At 35.5% G+C, this 14,044-nt stretch overlaps 1 protein-coding gene across 2 annotated transcripts in view; it reads right to left on the reverse strand.

The window, feature by feature from the left end:
- The window catches only part of SCAPER (S-phase cyclin A associated protein in the ER), a 583,444-nt gene that overhangs the window by 412,921 nt on the left and 156,479 nt on the right, over window positions 1–14,044 (reverse strand). For both annotated transcript variants that reach the window (XM_025390645.1, XM_025390644.1), the window contains one exon: window positions 3,311–3,451. In XM_025390645.1, coding sequence (XP_025246430.1) covers window positions 3,311–3,451 — 141 coding nt within the window. The remainder of the gene's footprint in view (window positions 1–3,310; window positions 3,452–14,044) is intronic.

Below are 14,044 nucleotides of genomic sequence, written 5' to 3' on the forward strand. Positions count from 1 at the left end.
TGAAAAAACCTCAACAAATATCATACTCAATGGTAAAAGACTGAGAGCTTTTACTCTGCTATTAGGAACAAGATAAAGATACCTGCTTTCACCACTTTTTTTTTATTGAGACGGAGTCTTGCTCTGTCACCCAGGCTGGAGTGCAGTGGCGCGATCTAGGCTCATTGCAAGCTCCACTTCCCGGATTCACGCCATTCTCCTGCCTCAGCCTCCCAAGTAGCTGGGACTATAGGTGCCCACCACCATGCCCAGCTAATTTTTTGTATATTTAGTAGAGACGGGGTTTCACTGTGTCAGCCAGGATGGTCTCAATCTCCTGACCTCGTGATCTGCCCGCCTCGGCCTCCCAAAATGCTGGGATTACAGGTGTGAGCCACTGTGCCTGGCCGCTTTCACCGCTTCTATTTAAAGTAGCACTAGAAATTCAAGCCAGAAGAATTAGGAAAGTAAAAGAAATAGTGTCCAAATTTAGAAAATAGTAAGATTATCTTTGTTCACAGATGATATGAACTTATATGTAGAAAACACTTACAGATTCCACCAAACAAAAACTGTTAGAACTAATAAAAATTCAGTAAAGAAGCAGGATACAAAGTCAACATACAAAAATCAATTGCATTTCTATACACTAACAAGGAACAATCTGAAAAGGAGATTATGAAAACAATCCCATTAACAATAGCATCAAAAATAATAAAATACTTAGTAATTAACCAAGGAGGCAAAAGATACATACAATAAGAAGTACAAAACATTGTTGAAAAATTAAAGACAACACAAATAAATAAAAAATTATCCCATGATCATGAACCAGAACACTTAAAATTGTTAAGACATCAACAATACACAAAGTGATCTATAGATTCAATGCAATGTCTATCAAAATCCCAATGATGACTATGCAGGAACAGAAAAGTCCACCCTAAAATTCATATGGAATCTCAAGGGACCCCAAATAACCAAAACAATCTTTAAAAAGAACAACAAAATTGGATGACTCACACTTCCTAATTTCAAAACTTAAAACTACAAACATCAAAACAGTATAGTACTAGCACTAAAACAAACATACAGACCTATGGAATAGAACAGGGAGCTGAGAAATAGACCCTCACAGATATAGTCAAATGATTTTTGACAAGGATGCCAAGACAATTTAATGGACAAAGAACAGTCTTTTCAGCAAATGGCAATGGGAAAACTCGACAGTCACATGCAAAAGAACCAAGCTAAACCTTTACCTAACTCCATATACTGAAATTAACTCAAAATGGATCAATTACCTAAATGTAAGATCTAAAGCTATAAAACTCTTAGAAGACACAGGATCAAAGTGTCACGACACTAGATTTTGCAATGACTTACTGGATATGACACCAAAGTCACAGGCAACAAAAGAAAAAACAGACAAATTGGACTTTGCGAAAATTAAAATATTTTGCATGTCAAAAGATGTTACTGTCAAAGTAAAAATGCAACCCACAGAATGGGAGAAAACATTTGCAAATCATATCTTTGATTTAAAAACAAATTGATATCAAGAATATATGAAGAAGTCTTAAAACTCCACAACAAAAAAACAAACAACTCAATTCAAAAATGGGCAAATGACTTGAATAGACATTTCTCCAAAGAGGATATACAAATGGCCAATAAGCACATGAAAAGATGCTCCACACCACTAATCAATAGAGAAATGCAAATCAAAACTACAACGAGACACCAAATCACACACATCAGAATGACTACTATCACAAAAACAAAATGATGGAAGTTAGAGAGGATATGGAATAACTGGAACCCTTGTGCACTACTGATGGGAATGTAAAAATGTTGAACTACATGTAGAAAACAGCATGGTGATTCCTCAAAAAATTAAAAATAGAATTACCATAAGATCCAGACTTTCCAATTCTGGGTATATACCCAAAAGAATTCAAAGCAGGGACTCGAGAGTTATTTGTACATCCATATTTACAACAGCACTGTTCACAATAGCTAAAGTGTAGTCATAACTCAAATGTCCATTAAGATATGAATGGATAAGCAAAATGTGGTATATACATACAATGGAAAATTACTCAGCCTGAAAAGGGATGGAAATTCTAACATATGCTATAACACTGAAGACCTAATGCTAAATGAAATAAGCCAGTCATAAAAAGATAAAATTATATCATATCATTCCATTTATAAGAGGCACTTAGAGTAGTCAAAATCATAGATCTAGAAAGTAGAATGATCATTGCCAGGGGCTGGTGGTGAGAATGAGGAGTTACTGTTTAATGAGCACAGAGTTTCAGTTTTACAAGATGAAAAAGACTAATGGAGATACATGGTGGTGATGACTGCATAACATGAATGCATTAAAACCACTGAACTGTATACTTAACAGATGATAAATATTACATTACGTTTTTCCCACAAAAAAAAGGAAAAAAAATTAGACTCTATACACATATTTTAAAAATTACTGAAATTAAAATGTGTAACTGTGTCAAGTGCTGGTCAGAATATAGCACAACTAGAACTCCCATTCACTACTGGTAGGAATGGAAAACCATGTGTAAAACTTAAACATGAACCTATTGTAAGATGCTATACTAATCCACTTCTAGGTTTTCATAAAATAAAAATGAAAGTACACATCTGCACAAAGACATATACATGAATTGCCACAGCAGCTATATTTGTAATAGAAAAAAACTGGAAAGAAAACACATGTCCATCAACAAGTGACTGGGTTAACAAATTATGGTATTTCCATACGTAAAGAAATGGAAGGAATGACTCAGCAATGAAAAGGAAGGAATTATTCACACACACAACAGGATGAAGTTCCAAGTAACTATTATGAGGGAAAGCCAGAGAAAAGAATAGATAATGTATGATTCCACACACATAAGTTCTAGAAAATGCAAACATTTATACTGATAGAAAGCAGATCAGTAATTAGATAACAGAGTTGAATGAAGGAATGAATTACAAAGAGGAATTGTATATTATGTTCATTGTACTGATAGTTTCAAGGATATAATACATGTCAAAACTCATCAAATGGAATAAATTACATATGTGCTGCTTATTATCTATCAATTATACCTTTGTATAATAAAATAATAATAGATGGCTCACAGAATTGTCAAAGGGATAAAATATTGCACCTCGTAAGTTTTAAATGAGCCTGTAAAATGCTGTTATCCTAGAACAGAATAAACACTGGATAAACATTATCTTCTATTACTATTATATAACAATTGAAAAAAGTACTTGGGTAATTAAGTTAACATTTAAAGCTCTTATGATATACCTTAGCTTCTTCTTCTTGTGCTTTTTTCACAATTGCTTGTAATTGTACTTCTCGCTTAAACTCAGCATGAAGTAATTTTTCTTCCATCATCCTGCGTCGTTGATCTAGTAATTCTTCCTTCCACTTCCGGACATCCTTCTCCTGCGTATAGTGAATTATCACATCCTTAATTTCAATATATACAATCATTTAAATGAAGTACTAATAAATAAATGGCTTATGAAATATAAACTCTAAGTGTGGAAAAATGTGCAGCGTGACTAACAATTAAGGACGAGAACTATGAGGCCAGACCACCTAAATTCATAATCTACATTGGCCACTTACTAGCTGCATAATCTAGACAACTTTTTTAGCCTATGTCTCAGTTTCCTTATCTATAAACAGCAAATAAAAATAATAATATTACCTAACTCACAGGATTATTTGATTAAAGTCTCAGAACAGTGGCTTAGATATGCCTCTACAGAAATATTTGCATTATTCTTGTACCGTTATCATGAGTATGTTTAAAATGAATATAGTGTATATTTAACCTTATAAACGTTAACATCTCTATGATGTAACCCACATTCAAGAAAAATAAGTAATTTTATCCTAGAAACTGAAAAATGATATCTAACAAATCACATTATTTGCATAAGAAACATTCTCTGAAGGAACAGAGAGGGTTTCACCTACAAAAAAATATAGACATAATAATTGCTACTTGATGTTGTTTTAAGAAATTAACCCTTAAAATTTTAATTCCTGGCCGGGCGCGGTGGCTCAAGCCTGTAATCCCAGCACTTTGGGAGGCCGAGACGGGCGGATCACGAGGTCAGGAGATCGAGACCATGGCTAGCACGGTGAAACCCCGTCTCTACTAAAAAATACAAAAAACTAGCCGGACGAGGTGGCGGGCGCCTGTAGTCCCAGCTACTCGGGAGGCTGAGACAGGAGAATGGCGTAAACCTGGGAGGCGGAGCTTGCAGTGAGCTGAGATCCGGGCCACTGCACTCCAGCCTGGGTGACAGAGCAAGACTCCGTCTCAAAAAAAAAAAAAAAAAAAAAAAAAAAAATTTAATTCCTTAAAACAACCTCAAACAGAAGAAGTAAAAGCTTGTTCTGTGCTCTAGGAAATAAGATTCAGTACCATGAAAATAAATTATAGAAAATCAGAAGATGGGTCAATATGAGTGGAAAAAACCTAAAATTTTATTTGAGTTGTTTCTCTCAATAATTGTGTTGAACCATCCAAAAAAGTATGATACAAAAATAGCACTACACAAAGAGCCAGATGACATGTCCTTAAAGCCTCAGCTCTGCAAATTATTGGTTGTGTAACACTGGAAACAACACTTAGCCTCTCCTAGATTGTTTTTACATCTATAAAATGAGGTTCAGCACCTGCCTTGTGTACATCATAGAGTTATTGTGGTGATGTGATGACATCACTCATGTGAAACAGTGTTGAAAACAATAATCCATCATACAAATGGAAGATGAAAATTGCCATTAAAATTAATTTAAGGGATACCTACATTGATGAGAAAATAACCAGAACACATCTAAAGTCTTGTATACTTTCACTAATCAACGATTTTCTTGCATGAATACTTGGAGATCATGTTTAGATAAAAGAAAATATACTATAATTGTGCTGGTATTTAAAAACACAGTAAGAGAAGAATTGTGATTGTGTTAGAGCACTTCTCTTAAGCTAAAATTAAAATAATACATTGACTCTTGTAGAACTCCACAAGAGACTGCTTTTCATATCTAATCTATTCAGCTACATGACAAATTATTGAGATTCAAGTAAAAATAAAACTCAAATAATTTTCTTATAGTCCTAGTCAACTTTACACTGTACTCAACAGAATCCTGCACTACCTAATGTATTTTTATGAACATTCAAATTATGTGGTCCAACTATTTCTCCCAAATTTAAACTACACAGTAAAAGTAATCCAAATAATATGCTTAACCTATGACTATTTATACTCTTTTCTAATACCAGAAGGTAACAAAAGAGTTCACCTGTAATTACAATATAGTGGCCATATATCTTTCATCATGCTGTGTTAGGTACTTGTAGTATGGAGCCTCTGAGATGGTGCCCAGTGATCTAAGCCACCTGGTTTTAAGATCCTTATGTAATCTCCTCCTATATTGTATCAGAACTGTGACCAAAAGAATACAGCAAAAGCGATGCTATAAAACTCAGCACAACTTCCTTTTATTAACTCTCTTAGGTACTTTTTCCTTTCTCTCCCTGACTCTCTCTCTCTGATTTTCTATGGAGAAACCACTGGCCATGTCATGAAGACACTTGGGCTGTAGAAAGGTATACTTGGCAAGAAACTGAGGTTTCTGGCCCACAGCCAAAGGGGAACAAAAGCCAGCAAATAACCGCACAAATGAGTATGGAAGTGGATCCTCCAGACCCAGATGACTATGACCTGACTGATAGCTTGACTAAAAATTCATCAGGCTGGAAGCAGTGGCTCATGCCTGTTATCCCAGTACTTGGGAGGCAGATCACTTCAGGTCAGAAGTTCGAGACCAGTCTGGCCAACGTGGTGAAATCTCGTCTCTACCAAAAATATAAAAAATTAGCCAGGTGTGGTGGCGCATGCCTGTAATCCCAGATCCTCAAGAGGCTGAGACAGGAGTATCACTTGAACTCGGGAGGTGGAGGCTGCAGTGAGCCGAGATTGTGCCATGGCACTCCAGCCTAGGCGACAGAGCCAGACTCCATCTCGGAAAAAAAAAAAAAAAAATCATCAGAGACCCAGAGCAAGAATGATGGCCAGGTATGATGGCTCACACCTGGAATTCCAGTGCTTTAGAAGGCCAAGGTAGAAGGATTGCTTGATGCCAGGAGTTCAAGACCAGTCTGGGCAACATGGCAAGACCCTGTCTCTACAAAAAAATTAAAAATTTAACCAGGCACGATGGCATGTGCCTGTAATCTTGGTTACTCAAGAGGTTGAGGCAGGAGGATGGCTTCAGCCCAGAAGTTCTAGGCTGCAGTGAGCTATGCTGCATCACCGCATCCCATCCTGGGTGACAGAGCAAGTCCCTGGCTCCAAATAAAACAATAAAAGAATCACTATGCAATTCCTGGTTGCCTTTTTCACAGAAATAGTGACCTGATAAATGTTTGCTGTTTTAAGCTAAGTTTTTCTGTTATTTGTCATACAGCATAGATAACACAGTACTCAGTTATAAGAGTGACTGTATATTAAGCAACATCCATCCTAGCACTATGTTACTGTTTTACATACTTGCCTCATTTAAGCACCACAACAGGTTAATAACTACAATTGTCATTTTTCAGAAAAAGAAACTGAAATACAATAATGTTAAGTAACTTGCTCAGGGAATCATAGCTTATTATATGACAAAATCAGGATTTAAACTTGATTGGCTATCTCCAGAGCCCATGTTATTTCCACTTACCATACTGATCAATAGTTATTCTGCTCTAAATACACAGACTCTCTTCTGCAAATATAATTAGTGCTTATCCAAACTTGATCATCTTTCCCTGATGTTGAAAATAATGGTTTTCCTCTTCTAATCAGTTTACATCCCATTACATTCATAGATTTTCTAATGAAGGAATATCTTTGAATTCCAAGAATAAACTCAAAGTTTCCTATGTTTTCAGGTATTTTGTTTTTTGTTAACTGCAGTCATGATGCTGTACATTACATCATCAGAAATTATTAATCTTGCATAAGTCAAACTTTTGTACCCTTTGACCAATACCACTCCATCTCCCCTCTCTGCTTCTATGAATGTGACTTTTTCATATTCCACACAGAAGTGAGATCATGCAGCATTTCTCTCTGTGTCTCTTTTCACTTAGTTTAATATCTCTAGCTCCATCCACGTTGTCACAAATGTTAAAATTTCATTCTTTTTAAGGCTAGATAATATTGTTTTTATATATATACACACACATATATATATATGAACACACACACAAAAAATATATACCATATTTTTTTCATTCGTCAGCAGACACTCAGGTTGTTTCCATATCTTGGCTATTATGAATAATGTTACAGTGAACATGGGTGCACAGATATCTCTTCTTGACCCAGATTTCAATTCCTTTGTATATATACCCAGAAGAAGAACTGCTGATCATATGATAGGCTCTATTTTAATTTTTTGAGGAAATTCCATATTGCTTACTATAATGGTTATACAAATTTACATTCCTACCAACAGCATACAAGGATTCCATTTTCTCCACATCCTCCCCAATACGTGCCTCCTGTCATTTTGAGAATAGCCATCCTAACAAGCATCAGGTGATACTCACTCAAGTCCGATTTCCATTTCCCTGATCATTATAGATGCCGAGGACCTTTCCATGTACCTGTTAGCCTTTTGGATTTCTCCTTTTGAGAAGTGTCTCTTTAAGTCCTTTGCCCATTTTTGAGTCAGGCTGTTTTCTTGCCATTGAGTTGTGTGAGTACTTCAAATATTTTGGATATTAATGTCTTATTTGATATATTTTTTACAAATATTTTTCTCATTCCATAGCTGTCTTTTCATTTTGATAATTTTTTCATTTGCTGTACAGGTTTTTAATTTAATTCCACATGTCTAATTTTGCTTTTGTTGCCTGTGTTTTTCTGTCATATTCAAACAATTATCACCAAGATCAATGTCAAGGTTTTTCCGAAAGTTTTCTTCTAAAAGTTGTATGGTTTCAGATCTTATGTTTAAGCCTTTAATCCATTTTGGGTTGATTTTTGTGTATGGTGTAAGATAAGCGTCCAATTTCATTCTTTTGCATATGGATACCCAGAATTCCCAATATCCTTTGTTGAAAAGATTATGCTTTCCCCATTGTAGGTTCTCAGCATCCTTGTCAAAGACCAGTTGCCCATAATTGCATAGGTTTATTTCTGGGTTTTCTATTAAGTTTCATTGGTCTGTGTGTATGTTTGTATGCTAGTGCCAAATTGTTTGATTACTATACTTTTATAACAAAATTTGAAGTTAGAAAGTATTATGACTATAGCCTTTGCTCTTCTTGCTGAAGATTACTTTCGATCTTTGGGGTCTTTTGGAGCTTCACATGAATTTTAGGACTGTTTCTCTATTTCTCTAAAAACAAATGGTTGGGGTTCTGATAGAGATTGCACTGAAACTGTAGATCACTTAAGGCTGTATGGACATTATAATAATATTAATACTTCTAATCCACAAACTCGGATGTCTATTTACTTGCTGCTTTAAATTTTTTTTTCATGAACTTATAATTTTCACTACACAAGTGATTCAACTCCCTGCTTAAGTTAATTCCTAAGTATTTTATTCTTTTTGTTGCTAATATAAGGAAAACTGTATCCTTAATTTCTCTCTCATATAGATCATAGTTAGTGTATGAAAACCCCACTGATTCCTAAGCATGTTGATTTTGTATCTCTAAACATTACTGAATTCATATATTATTTCTCCAAGTTTTCTGTGGAATCTTTAAGGTTTTCCATATTTATGACGTTATCTACAAATAGATAATTTTACTTCTTTCCCTTCCCATATAATGCATTCATTTCTTCTTCTTGCTTGACTGCTTTTCCCAGTATTTCTAGTACTACGTTGGAGAGAAATGGTAAAAGTGGGGATACTTGCCTTTTACCAAATCTTAGAGAAAAAGCTTTCAGTTTTTCCCAATTATGATGTTAACTGTGGGTTGTTCATATATGGGCTGTCTTAGTCTGTTCTGTGCTGCTATAACAGAATATCAGAAACTAGGTAATTTATTAAGAAAAGAAATGTATTTATCATATAATAGTTCTGGAGACTGGAAGTCCAATAACAAGGTGGTGGCATCTGATGAGGTTCTTCTTATGAAATCAACCCCAGAGGAAAGCAACAGGATAAGAGAGGGCAAAGGGTGGCAGGGGCACTATGGGGAGCTGAATCCAACCTTTTATAAGGCACCCACTCCTGCAATAAGGACCCACTTCCACAATAATGGTATCAATCCATTCATAAGAGCAGAGCCAATATAACCTAATCTCCTCCTAAAGAACCCACCTCTTAATATGGTTACAATAGTAATTAAACTTCAATATGTGTTTTGGAGGGGATAAACATTAAAACAACAGCATTGGCCTATATTGTATTGAGAAAAGTTCCTTCTATACCTATTATGTTGAGAGTTTTTTTTCATGAAAGGATATTGAACTTTGTCAAGTGTTTATCCTGCATCTATTGAGATATTAGTGTTTTTTTGTCTTTCACTGTATTAATACAGTATACTGCATTTATAGATTTTAGTATATTTCACTATACTTACATTCCAGAGATAAATCCCACTCAATCATGGTATGACTGTTAATGTATTCTTGAATTTGGTTTGCTAGTATTTTAAAGAGGATTTCTGCATCTATGTTTATCTGGAATATTGGCCTGTAGTTCTCCCCTTTCTTGTGTTTCTGTCTAGATTTGGAATCAGAGTGATGCAGGTCTCATAACACAAGTTTGGGCGTTGTAAGAGACAGGAAAAACTAAATTGTTTTTCCTACTCTCACATACAACACAGTAACAATTCTCTTCACCCAGATTTTTATGGGGTTTTTCTCACACTGACCACTTCCCTGACGCCACCTAGCTGTCATATAATTCAATCCAATTCTGACATTATCTACCTGGTCCCACAGATAAGGGCTCAGTCCCACAAGACTGCCCCCACAACTTCAGATGCTAATCACAAGTCCCAAGTTCTGACCCATACTTCTGACAAACCAGCTATAAATTTGGGATTCTCACAACTGTCTCCTCAAGTTTGATTCATTTGCTAGAGTGGCCCATAGAACTCAAGGAAACACTTTTACTTACTATTGCCAATTTATTACAAAGGAACTTTTAAAGGATGCAGATAAACAGCTAGATGGAAAAGATGCCTAGGGCAAAGTGTGAAGAAGGGACATGAAACTTACATGCCCTCTCCAGGTGTGCCACCTTTCAGGTACCTCCACATGTTTAACAACCCAGAAACTCCCCAAACTCTGTTCTTGGGATTTTTAAAGGAAACTTCATTACAGAGGCATGATTTATTAAATCACTGGCTTTGGCAATCAACCAAACCTGGAGGTCCAAGTTCTGGTAGCCAGCACCAATTCTGAGGCTATCCAGGACACTACCAAGAGTAGCGTCATTACAACAAAAGATGCTCCTATCACTCAGCAAAGCCCAAGACATTTAGGAACTCTGTTTCAGATGCTCTTATCACTCAAGAAATTACAAAGATCATAGAAATTATCTGTTGGGAACCAGGGTCAAAGATCACATATTGGAAAAACAATATTATCCTAGTGCTTCTATCTACCAGAGTTTTAGGAGCTCTAAGTCAGGAACCAGGGGCAGAGACCAATATAATATTTCTTATTTCACAAAAGTGTTCCCTCTTCTATTTTTCAGAAAAGTTCAAGAAAGGCTGGTACTACTTCTCCTTTAAATGTTTCATAGAATTCATCAGTGAAGTCATCTGGCCCTAGGCTTTTTTTGTTGGTTTTTTGATTGAGTGATTCAATCTCTGTATTTGTTATTGGTCTGTTTAGGCTCTTTATTTCTTCTTGATTCAGTAATGTTGGGTTGTATATTTCTAGGAATTTATCCACTTCTTCCAAGGTTATCCAATCTGGTGCCATAAATTATTGATAATAGTTCTTTATGATCCTTTTTGTTTCTCTGTTATCCATTGTAATGACTCTACTTTCGTTTCTAATTTATCTAAGTCTTTTTTTTCTTAGACTAGCTAAGAGTTTGATTTTTTTTTATCTTTCCACAAAACCAAGCCTGTTTTTTGTTGATTTTTTCCCCATTGTTTTTCTCTTTTGCATTTAATTTTTTTGTACTCTAATCATTATTTCTTTCTATATAGTAACTTTGGGGTTAGTTTGTTTTTTCTTTTTCTAGTTCTGTGAGTTAGAAAACTAGGTTAAGTGAGATCTTTCTTCTCTTCTAATTTAGGCATGTATTACTATAATCTTCCCTCAGAGTCTTGTTTTGCTACATCTCACAAATTTTAGTGAGTTATATTTGTTTTCATTTGCTTCAAGGTATTATTTAAATTCCCCTTTATTTCCTCTTTTACCAAATAGTTGTTCAACTGTATGTTTAGTTTTCACATTTTTGCTAATTTTCCCATTTTCTGTTATTGATTTCTAGATTCATTCCACCATGGTCTAAAAGATATTGGTATGATTTCCATCTTCTTAAATTTCTAAATACTAGTGTTGTGACCTAACACATGATCTATTCTGAAGAATGTTTCATGTGCACTTGAGAAGAATGAGTATTCTGCTGATTTGGAGGTAGAAAATCCTGTATATATTTCTTAGGTACATTTAGTGTACAGTGTTGTAAGTCAGGTGTTTCATTATTGATTTTCTACCTGAATGTTCCATCCATTATTGACAGTGGAACACTGAAGTCTCCTACTATTATTTTATTGCTACCATTTTCTCCCTTCAGATTTGTATTTGTTTTATATATTTATAAGATTGCTGGGTGCAAATATATTTAAATTGTTGTATCCTTCTGTTAAACTGACTCTTTTGTCATTATTTAATGGCCTTCTTCCTCTCTAGGGACAGTTCTTGTCCTAAAGTCTGTTTTGTCTAAGTTTAGCCACTTCTGCTCTCTTTTGGTTATAATTTACATGGAATAAGATATTCCTTCGTGTTCAGCCAAGTCTGTTCAAAGCAGCATATGGTTGGGTATTTTTTCTTTAATTCATTGAGTCACTCTATGCCCTTTGATTGGGGAGTTTAATCCATTTATACTTGAAGTAATTATTAACAGTAAGTACAGATTTATTACTGCCATTTTGCTACTTATTTTCTGCTTGTTTTGCAGGCTTTTGTTCCTTACTCTATTGCTGTCTTCATTTGTTATTTGATTGTGGGGTTTTTTTTTCTAATGGTTTGGTTTGATTTCTCTTTAGCATTTGTGTATTTACAATAGGTTTGCCTTTGTGGTTACAATTGTCTACTTTAATTTGGTAACAACGTAAATTCAATGGCCTACAAAACTCTACACTTTTACCTACCCGTACACTATGTGTTTTTGAAGTCAGAGTTTACTACTTTTCATACTGTAAATCCAATATCAATTTTCTGTCATTATACTTATTTTTAATACCTTTTTGTCTTTTAAGTCCTCTCTCCCACCCTACCTTAGTAACAGGATGCTGCTCTGTTTCCCAGGCTGCAGTGCAATGGGGCAATCCTAGCTCACTGCAGCCTCAAACTCCCAGGTTCAAGTGATCCTTCTGCCTCGGTTTCACAGGTAGCTGAGACTACAGGTGCCTACCACCATAACTGATAATTTTTTTGTTCTTCCTTCTTTTTGTAGAGATGAGGTCTTGCTACATTGTTCAGGCTGGTGTGAGACACCTTGCCTCATGTGATCTTCCCACCTCAGCCTCCTAAAGCAGTGGGATTACGAGTGTGAGTCACCACACCCAGCCTTCTTTAAAGTTTTATATTGGGGTTGCAGTTATTTCTGTACCACCCTTAACAGTATTATGTTATTCTATATTTGACTGTACATTTACCCCTGAGCTTTACATACTTTCTTTCATACATTTTTACATTGGTGTTTATCATTTTTCTATTCCATTTTAAGAACTCCATTAGCATTTCTTCTCAGGCAAGCCTAGTGATGACAAACTCCATCAATTTTCATGTGTCTGGGAAAGACTTTATCTCCTTTCATTTTTAAGGCTAGCTTTCCAGGGTATAATAATCATGGCTGGTCAGGTTTCCCCCTCCCCTCCCCCCACCCAGTACTTTGAATATATCATCCCATTATCTCCTAGCCTGGAATATACATGTTGAGAAATTCACTGATCATTTCACGGGGGTAGAGGCCGGCTTCCCTTGTATGAGATGAGTTGCCTTTCTCAGGCAGCTTTCAAAATTCTATCTTTGAGTTTTGACAATTATAATAAGTCTTGATGTAGACTTCTTTAACTGTTGGGTTCTGTGAGCTTGAGTCTGGATATCTCTTTTGCTCTCCATATTTAGGAAGTTTTGGGTTATTTCTTTTAAAAAAGAAAAAAGCTTTCTGCCTGCTTCTCTTCAATCCCTATAATGCATATATTCATTCAATTCTAGTGTCCCATAAGTTCCAGAGACTTTCTTCATTTTTTTCATTCTTTCTTTCCTCTTACTGGGTAATTCCAAATGACCTGTTTTCAAGTTCTCTTGATTCTTTCTTCTGCTTCACTAAGTCTGCTGCTGAAGCTCTCTACTGCACTTTCTAGTTTCTTCAGCATATTTTTCACCTCTAGAATTTCTGTTTGGTTCTTTCTCATGGCTTCACTTTCTTGATGTTCTCATTTTGTTTTTATGTTGTTTTCCTGATTTTGTTACATTATTTATCTGTGTTCTCTTACAGTTCACTGACCTTCAACAGTTATTTTGAATATTTTATCAGGGACTTCATGGATCTTCATTTGTTTGGATTGCTTGCTGGATATTTATTGTATTCTCTTGGTGGTGTCAAGTTTTCCTGATTTTTCATGTTCCTTGTATCCTTGCATTGCTGTCTGTGCACTTAAAGAAGTAGTCACATTCTCCAGTCTTTATGGACTGGCTTCAGAAAGGATAGCCAATTACTCAGATGGGAGCACTGCCTTGGGGGGAATGCAGGAGTATATTATTGCACTAAGCCTAGTGGCACACAGAGTGCCAAAGTGCAGGCAAGTAC

This window comes from Theropithecus gelada, chromosome 7a (assembly GCF_003255815.1).
Source record: "Theropithecus gelada isolate Dixy chromosome 7a, Tgel_1.0, whole genome shotgun sequence".
NCBI lineage: Eukaryota > Metazoa > Chordata > Mammalia > Primates > Cercopithecidae > Theropithecus > Theropithecus gelada.